This window comes from Musa acuminata, chromosome BXJ2-11 (assembly GCF_036884655.1).
Source record: "Musa acuminata AAA Group cultivar baxijiao chromosome BXJ2-11, Cavendish_Baxijiao_AAA, whole genome shotgun sequence".
Lineage (NCBI taxonomy): Eukaryota > Viridiplantae > Streptophyta > Magnoliopsida > Zingiberales > Musaceae > Musa > Musa acuminata.
In genome coordinates this window covers 2,121,035-2,130,628 of record NC_088348.1, presented here as the reverse complement: position 1 = coordinate 2,130,628, position 9,594 = coordinate 2,121,035, and the positions used below count along the sequence as shown (strand labels likewise).

Sequence of the window (9,594 nt, the reverse complement as noted above, 5' to 3'; positions counted from 1 at the left end):
ATAATATAAATATATGTTGAAAGTTAAAATAAAAATGAAATACAATAAAAAGAGACAACAATGAGAAAATCATCTTGGGAATAAGAACGATCATCCGAGGAGGAATAGATCATAAATAATCAAATAAAATAAAGAAAAACAAGCACAATATACTAAAAGATGCAAAATAATAAATAAAAACACATAATAAATAAAAAAAATTATAAAAAAAAAGATGATCGAAAGGAGAGGAGAGGAAAAAAAAAGATAGAGAGAACATAGAAAGATGAGAATGTGAACGGGAAATCCAACATATGAATGGTGTCGACGAGAAGCATCGAGTAGCAAAGTGTGATATAAGCTTCCTTATTTACTAACTATTATTATTATTATTATTATTACGATTAATTGCTCGTTGTAGCAGTTGTTTCGACGCGATACTCATGACAATATCTACGCTATAAATTTCAATGCTAGCTATATACAGTCATCGTGATTGATGTTACATAGCGTCGATAGTTAATGTCTTTGCATATCAATATCATTCATAAAAAAAAAAAAAAAAAAAAAAAAAGAAGATGATGCTTGCTGGTCTACCGATCTAACCTAATGAAAGAGCAACTAAGTCGAATCAAACTCGATAACATGTATCGATAGCTTTGGCAAATGTCGAAGACAAATGTAAATGGTCCCCTAAACAAAAGTACCCATACTGCCATACGAGGTCTCTTTCGTTCATCGTCCTCTTTAGTTTGAGCTCACGTGAAGTCTCTTTCACTTCCTACCTCCTTAGACTTCATTTATGCTGTACGATGAGGTATTGCAGATTTGGGACCATGCTTTGGGTTTGCTTCGTTCTTTCACGGGAGTGGGATGTCTTTCCGCCATCATCGCTTCCACTGAGGCTTAGCTTTTTTGCCATTCGCTCACGACTCTTGTTTCGTCTGGACTCTTGAGGTGTCTCGCTTGACCGTAAAGCTAAGCAGATATGATCGAAACAAAGACCGTAAATCCAACTTAAATCCGCCAGCACTCGAGGAATCCACATTGCTTCGACGTCCACAACTTTTACCGTGGAATCGTCGTCCTATCTGCGAACGAGGCAGACACTGTTCCCTTTCCCATATGAAAATTCTCATTACAAGGAGGAAAGAGCCAAAGCGGCATCCCTTGACAAGCCATGTTCCTCGAGAGTGTCTAATGCCTGCCCAGCATCAGCGCATACATGGGAGCCCCATTGCTGATCCCACAGTCGTTCGCCATCTCCACGAAACTACTCTTGTCCGACAAGCTCGCTTTTGCAAGTAGAAGTTGTTCGCTCATCATAAGACAGCCAGAAGGAAGCTGTCCTCCCCGCTCCCTTGGGCAGCAGATCGGCTACTCCGGCATCGCAACAAACATCGGATTCGCATCACAACGCACGCCAAGATGATGATACGATGGCTGTGTTCGCTCTCGGCATCGTGTTTCATGTTTGCTTTCTGCCACAATTGCAGACTTGAATCACACACACACACACAAACACAGAAATAAGAGGATAGAAGAAGGCCGGCCCAGCACAACCATGTAGCAATCTACGGCTTCCAATTCCTGGAGCGACGCTTTCACAAACTGCCAACGATTGAATCGGCCGGCTCGCCATTTGTGCAGAGAACTATCTGTTCAAATTATTTCTGGGTTGCAGCTTCACTGAACATTGCGATGGATCAAACCATTTATGAGAGAGTACTGTTGCACACAATCAGTGTACGTAGTCCGGCATATGCCTTTCGTTTTATAGCAAGTCATACCTACAGTGGCGTAAAGGTTTTCTTTGATATTTCATTTTAAATTAATATTCATGTGATTCGATCATTAATGGGGACTTTAGCTTTTCTACTAAATTATCATGCGTCGAGTCATGATTCGGATACATATTTCTCTATCAACATTGAAAGGACAAGAAAAAATAAATTGTTTACAGGAAGGAAAAAAAGGTCAAAGAAATAGGAGAAGAATAGTCTATTAAACATACCAAGCTTCTAGAAATAACAAAGAATTTATTAAATATAGTTAACATGACATCCAAAACAATATTCTCTCATTAGATTAACAGTCACAAATTTTTTTTCAAATTATATATTCATTTTGAACTTATTGAATTGGAGTTGAGTTCTTAAAGTTCTTAAATGATAATGTCAGAGCAATTTTGTTTATATATTATTTAAATAAATTTTATTAGTTTAGAGGTATTGAAGATTAATCTCTATTGATTATAATTTATTAATAAAAATATAGAGGATGATTATTTTTTGAATCGAGTCATAATTATTATTTCTTCAAAAAATATTATATATATTTGATTTGATATAATTATATATATTTTATTCTTATATTTGAGTCTATAAAAAAAGATTAATATATATATTTTTTTATATAAGAGATAAGTGACAAAGATAAATTGTCTTATAATAATCTATCAAAGTTCTTATAATAATCTGAAAAGATTTTGAAGTTAGTTGGTACACTATTATGCTTAAGCTATAATTATATATCATATGAAGTTTTCAACCCTTAATCTCTTAGGACTAGGACATTATGACCCACCCATATGAGTGGTGTGAGACTATAACTATATTTTTAATCGAATAATTCTATCATCCCAAGACCTTTTTCGTAGTATTATATTTCCGATTCCATCATCTTCAAACTATTATATTTTCAATAGTATGATTCCATCATCTCCATCATATTAATTTCTTCGAGTTAGGAAGAGACCAATAGTTATCTTTTATTTATTGTATTATTATTATTATTATTATTATTATTATTTATTTTTTCTTTATTATAAATAAAAAATTTATCGCGTCCTACTAATCCGATGCACCTCGATATAATATTTCACAAGAATGAGATAAAATATGAGATTACTAGATATTCTTCTTTGATCGAATTCTGCAACTGTATTTTTTATTTTAATTTTTAACTTTTGGAGACATGATAACATCCAAAAAAAGATCAAAAAATCAAAATTGACCTATTATATATATATATATATATATATATATATATTATTTAGTCTTATCTAACATATTCAACCCAAAAAAAAAAAATACCGGAGAGGGACCAGCACGCCATTTTGACAAACACATGGAGTGCTCATAGTGCGCTCCACTGGAGCCGAGTCTCCTTTTCATCCCCACCTTACCTCCTTTTTCCAATTGGAACCACTGTATTATCTTCGTGAACTCGTACACGCCCGCATGGCATAATACATCCTATACGATCTCATCCTAATTGGCCCGTCGTTTGCGTCCTCTGCGATGCAGTGTTTAGTACTCTTACCTCTGGGGAAACATCCAAGCGAACTGAACCATCATGCTGCAACTTGCAATGCTGCAAGCTCTGAGAGGGGACAGACGCATTGGTCCCGGAACCATGGCCGTGAGAAAAGGGAAGCCCAACAACCTAAACCCACCACCAAAATGGCAACAAACCCATCACCACCACCCCACGGGACGACGCAGAGAAGGAGAAATTAGAGCGCAGGTTAACACAAGGGGAAAAGGCGCTTGCCTACATGTTTGAAAGCAGTAAAGTCACTTCGAAAAGTGGGGGAGCGAGAGAGAGGGACACACACACACACACACACAGGTTTCACTGCGAAGCCATGAAAGAGAGGGAGTCAGGAAGAGGGACAGCGGCGTCTTCCAAATCGGTGGGCGTGGGCAGGAAACAGGAGTGGGTAGTGCACGTGGCGTGGTTCCCACCCGGCTGTTGTAGCCCAATTGGACACCGACCTTTTGCGTGATGCCTTTGTACTCGTTAAGCATGACGAAGGTGTCTTCTTCACCGTCCATTTCAATCCCATTCTTAATTTGGATCGTTCATCTTCTGGAAAAAAATGGACGGTTCAGATTGGGGGGAGGGGGGTTTCCTGTGGAATTCACATCGCTCGCGTACTGCTGCTACCAGCCTGATAGAGTCGCTCGATGCTCGGGAAACGACGGGCACATCCAGCGCTGCTGAAAGAGACAAATGGCTCTTTCCCATTTCCTTAACCCCCTCTTCTCCCCACAGCAGCTACATCCGACCGCAATGCAACGACAACTTGGGATACAAACGGATGGATCCTTTCCCTCTCTCGGGGTTGATCTACTACTTCAGCTAGAATGGAATGGGTTACCTTTTCTTCGCCCCACCATTGCCTTTTATTTCTTCCGAGTCGTAAAGGAGAAAGGGGAAAACACCGCCTGCCTTCTTCTTGTCCTTGCCATTTCTGGTGAGATCCTTTCTTTCCATCTCTCTTTGGGAGTTCGTCTACTTCTGCAACCTCTCTCTCTCTCTCTCTTTATAGGTATCTTCTTGGGTGGGTTGGTATGCACACTTCTCTTCATCTCAGTTTTAAAAAAAGGAAAGAGGAGAGATCATCATGGTGAGAGGGAAGAGGGAGATGAAGCGGATAGAGAACGCAACGAGCCGGCAGGTGACCTTCTCGAAGCGGAGGAAGGGGCTGCTGAAGAAGGCCTTCGAGCTGTCGGTGCTTTGCGACGTGGAGGTCGCGCTCATCATCTTCTCTTCCGGGGGCAAGCTCTACGAGTTCGCCAGCTCCAGGTGAGATGCGATGCCCTCCTCCTCTATCTTTCATTTTCTTTTCAGTTTCGAGGATCAACAATTAGATCAGAGAAGGCCAGATAAACCAGTATCTCGTTCTGAATATTCCATGGGGATCTATGCACCTGCTTCCTTCGTCAGCTTCAGGCCTAGATTCCCATCATCATTTGCGACATCATAATCTCAAAGTAGAATAATTTCCATGAAAGAAACATTTCAGACTTGGTCTCTCAGGCACCTCCGACTTGGATTTCCAACACCTTTTTTGCTTCGAGATATAAATTGGTTCTCATTCGATGTCAGTTCCTTCAAGGAAAAGTAGTCGAGCTTGCTAGGTTCTGATTGGTTCATGTCCGTCCCTTTGAGTACAGTGGTCTTTATTCACAGATCTACAGATGGAACAGCAAATTAGAATGTCAGATAACATTTACATAAAGCCATGCTTCATAAATATATCAAATGAATACATAAGACGGAAAATATGGAAATGAACAATAGGCATATAGCACTTGTTCCCTCGTTAATTAAACAAGTGAACATGCACCATCTGTTCGAATTATTTCTGCATTAATAATTTCTTGTCTCTTTTTTCTTCTGGGCATGTCATCTCACAAACGAATCAGGAGACCTCAGTTGGTGGACTATATAGCCAAAGCATCGGTTAGTACATGTTGGGTCACCTATCACTCACGTATCTTACAGTAGGCCTGTAGCTATCCTAGAAATTGAAACTCTCATAAATATAATCTGAAGATTATGTCACTCTATCATGCGTCTGTACTGTCTCTGATGAAAGACACTAAACAATGTATACTATATATAATAACTTCTTTAAATTGGTAGCTATTTTAGAGTTTTATAGCAATATATTTGGACAAGGCTATTAAATGAATCTCCAAAATACCAAAGTTTGGAACAAGACAACGATAATATATCAAATTTTATGTACCCAAAATTAGAACTTCAGTGATGCAAACCAATAAATGGATACACCTTTATGGTTGCAGTTAATAAATATATAGATAAAATTTGCTGTGATGAGAGGGTATTTGTTTGCTCACAAAAAAGATCTATTTAGCCTGAATTTTGTTTCATAGTCGTCGAACACATTCTGTGTTGAGGTTGGCCTGTGTTTTGGCTGTCATATCCATGGAAAATTTGACAGACCCAAACATAATCCACCTTCACTTGGAACAAAAAAATAATGAGAAGCAATGGTACGAAAACATGAGAAAAATTCCTTCCTTTAGATGAAATATAATTTCTACATGGGAACTTTTCGCCAATATGCAGTCCCAAAATTTTCTTTTTCTTTGTTCTTTTGGCATAGTTCTATAAGTCTCATACTATGATACTACCATGTTGTAGTATTTATTTGCTCTATCGTGTAGTTGTTGCATATCGATTGAGGTGGATGTTAATTGTGATGTGTTCATTACTGTTGGATTTAGAAGAGCCAAATCCTAGAAACCTCATACATATTTAACCTTTACATCTGATGAGGCCAACTAGCTTCATCAAGTTTGAGCTAAGCTCAATCTTTTCTAAATATATTTTGAGCTTTAATAATTAAAGTTACTAGCTTTGGAGCATACCAACAACAAATCAAGCTGTTTGAGAATGAGTGTGGGAGTTCAATGTATGTCGATCCTTTAATTATGTTTACCTTCAATCTCAAATACCAATGAAAGGGTAATCTATGCACTCTCATCCAGGTTGACTACATTCTAATCTAAAAGTTAATCACTCAGATCATGAAAAAACAATCTTATAATCATATAACTTTGACAACCTGATTCGATATAATTTTTTTTATGGCGTGTGTTAGTATCAAATAATAATTTTAATGATTTCACATGTAAAAATTAGGAAACATAACAAGGAGAACACATAATTTATGCTTTTATGTATTTTATGGTCTCCAATAATTTAAGAATTGACAAAATATAAACATCAGACGTTTAGATGTGGAATTTCTTGTTTCTTCCATTTTATATCTGCAAGCTTGATGTGATCTGAGATTGGTGAGTTTGGTTATGTTCTAACCCTCAGAGTGGCTATCCGACTACCTGACAACAGTAGGTCATCACTCCTCTCGTAGTGGTGTCAAGCAACACGACGATAGGAACTATTTTGTTCTATATGCACAACATTGGATTTTCTTTTCATTAATAGTGATCATATTGATCACAGAAACTAATATGCTTTTCCTGTGGTATTGTACATTCGCATACTTTATCTGTATTACTTTCTCATTTTGCAACTCAATTCTTTACCAGCTTTTGTTTCATTTTTTGATTCTTCAGTATGCTAAGTGCAATCGAGCGCTACAGAGCACATTCAAGAGAAGATAGCATCAGCACAAAAATGGAACAAGATATCGAGGTGCAGCATTTGTCCATTTAGTTTCTATTGTTTTATCTGTCGTCAGAGTGGGATCCTATCTTTTTGTGGTATTTTCACATAGAATAATTCTCTGTCACAAAGTTCATTATGGTACTTTATGAAATATGAAATATATTTATCTCAGATTCTATATGTTGAAGGAAGATTTTAATCGTATGTGGTTTAATGAAGATGGTTTTTTACTTGGAGCTAATGACATGAAAGGATTGCACATTTCTTTGCGCTGGAAAAAATATTCTACAGTTGACAAAATTTCTTAAAGATTTTAATTAGTGGTTGAATCATTTTAATTGCCATAAAGGTGAGAAAGGATTTTCCGTTTCTTAATATTCTCTAGCATGCAAGTAGATCAGTGCATATGCAATGAAGTGTGAATTTAAAGGCTGGTGCATCTATCAGTGGCTAAAAGCTAAGAGTTAGATTGATTGTGTTGAAGGGAGGGGAATATGAAGCAGCATGGATATCAAAGAGGATTGAACTTATTGAAGCCTCTAAACAGTGAGTTCTACTCAATTTCACGATACTGCAACAAGCAGGAATTAAAATCCTAATTACATGAAGAAGCATGCAGGAAACTGTTGGGCAAAAATCTAGGGTCATGTTCGCTCGATGAACTGCATGAGTTGGAGGGCAAGCTAGAAGAAAGCTTACACAGTATAAGAGAGAGGAAGGCAAGTCAGAATAGAACTTACTTCATTTCTGTCAAGTTATCGACCAAAAATATACTTACCTCTTGTTCATTCATTCCAGTATCGTTTGCTACAAGAGCAGATGGCACAGCTCAAAGAGAAGGTAGATTACTTGAACTCTGTTGTATACTAGTTAGCTTTGCGACATTTTAGCCGATGTTATCAAATCACCATGTTTCAGGAGAGATCCTTAACCAAGGAGAATGAATCACTGCGTGAAAAGGTATAACTAAGTCCATGCATGTTATATACTTGTCTTTAATGGCATAGTTTGGCAAGTGATTTGATATCTATTAGTATCTGAAGTGCAAGGGACTGGCTAAATCTCCAACTGCTACTTTAGGGGAAGGTGTAGCCCACAATGGAGCTGTTCAACATAGCGATGTAGAGACAAAGCTGTGCATTAGATGTCCAGGAAGAGGAACATACACTTGATCAGCAACTACAGGCCTTATTCCTTTCTCAGCTGATGTTGCTTTCCTTATTTCGAATTCAGGAAGATTTTAAAGAAATTAATCGACTGAATAACTAAATTCTGCCAGTTTTAATGGAAAGAAATTTAGCCCTTTCTTTGATTCAGAAGCATGCTTAAATTCTGGATCATAAACTGGAAACAACTCAGATAAGGATGTTGAACTTAATTCAGCTATACTTTTTGTTACTTTCTAACCTTACACTTATCAAGCTTAACCATCCATATCTAGACTTCAATGATAGCAAGAATGAAGTGTAACTCAATGTTGGGTTTCTTACTACACCACCCAGTCCTAATTCAATTCAAATTTATTAGAAGATTAACATTATTATGATTACGATCGGAGAAAATACTTTGGTACTCCTGAGTTTCTTTTCAGAATTTTTTTTTTAAAATTTATATAAGAGGGATACAAGCGAATTTGCAATGAAGTGACGTAACTCAATAGTCTCATAATTAGTTTTATATGATAAATATTTTAATTTTTTTTATGTTAATATAGATATTGAATTATCAAAATACGTTAATCTTGTGTCGATTTTTTATTATAATTTTTAATATTAATATGTGAGATTTCTTATGATCTAATTTTGAATTTTGAATCGGTAGAGTGAAAATGGCCCCATCAAATATTTTATAAAATTACTAAAATGTCTCCATCAAATAGTAATATGGGAGGGGAGGTTGACAATTCAAAGTTCATCCCTCGTTAAATATATTTTCTCATCGTACAAAAAAATAAAAGATTCCATGGGTAGGGTTGTCCATTTTTGTAAAACCTAATCGGACGACCGAACTGTCATGAGTTTTGTCGGTGCATGTGGAAGTGGTTCACGGCCCGACTTACGTCATAACTCATGTCGCACCTCTGATATATCTATCCTGTGCAGCAACCGGAGGTCAGTCAAGACGGCCGGCAGTCCACTTCTTTATGTGCGTCATATCCTCCAAATGTGAGGTAGGTATTAGCTTAAGCCGGGATATTCTGATCTTGGGATGGATAAGAAGCGTGGTGGTTAACACAGCTTTGCTTCAGCTGGCCAACATTGAAAAGTTGGGAGGAACTTGAGACGATGTGCGGACTCCGCCAGGCCAATAGTTCCTTCCCCGCCACCAATAGGCCCAAACGTCTCTTGGCATCCGCACAAGTCACAACGAACCAAGTTTCCGTCACTCTAATTTATCTTGACGCCCACCTCCTTATGGGATGCCGAGATAAGAGCAACTAAGAAAGAGAAACCTAAGTGTCACCCTCGTGATCTCACCCTCTCATCCTCGGCCACCGGTGGCAATAGGCGGAAATTATGGTGGAATGACGCTGCAGCGTCCTCTGCGACGCTGACAGTCGCTTTGGTCCCGAGACTGATGGCGAGGGAGAAGGGAAAGCTGAACAACCTAACAACACCACCTCCTCAGAGGACAAAGATGAAAGGAAGAGGAGCTGCTTCATAT

At 37.8% G+C, this 9,594-nt stretch overlaps 1 protein-coding gene across 3 annotated transcripts; it reads left to right on the top strand.

The window, feature by feature from the left end:
- The first annotated feature begins 3,972 nt into the window (after positions 1-3,972).
- On the top strand, positions 3,973-8,235 carry LOC135626193 (MADS-box transcription factor 50-like). 3 transcript variants are annotated; one of them, XM_065131322.1, is made up of 8 exons: positions 3,973-4,240; positions 4,316-4,572; positions 6,879-6,957; positions 7,415-7,476; positions 7,550-7,649; positions 7,729-7,770; positions 7,849-7,890; positions 7,965-8,235. In XM_065131322.1, the coding sequence occupies exons 2-8, from the start codon at positions 4,391-4,393 to the stop codon at positions 8,100-8,102; spliced, it is 645 nt and encodes a 214-aa protein (XP_064987394.1). In that variant the 5' UTR covers positions 3,973-4,240; positions 4,316-4,390; the 3' UTR covers positions 8,103-8,235. The 3 variants fall into 3 exon arrangements, with proteins under 3 accessions (XP_064987394.1, XP_064987396.1, XP_064987397.1); XM_065131324.1 differs by having other exon boundaries at positions 3,976-4,240; positions 7,974-8,235; XM_065131325.1 differs by having other exon boundaries at positions 3,979-4,240; positions 8,011-8,235.
- Positions 8,236-9,594: the final 1,359 nt, after the last annotated feature.

Excerpts from the sequence above, each read along its gene's own strand:
- LOC135626193 (XM_065131322.1), top strand. The coding sequence starts at position 4,391 with ATGGTGAGAGGGAAGAGGGAGATGAAGCGGATAGAGAACGCAACGAGC. Across the intron at positions 4,573-6,878 it reads TACGAGTTCGCCAGCTCCAG|TATGCTAAGTGCAATCGAGC; the intron begins GTGAGATGCGAT and ends TTGATTCTTCAG. Across the intron at positions 7,771-7,848 it reads TGGCACAGCTCAAAGAGAAG|GAGAGATCCTTAACCAAGGA; the intron begins GTAGATTACTTG and ends ACCATGTTTCAG.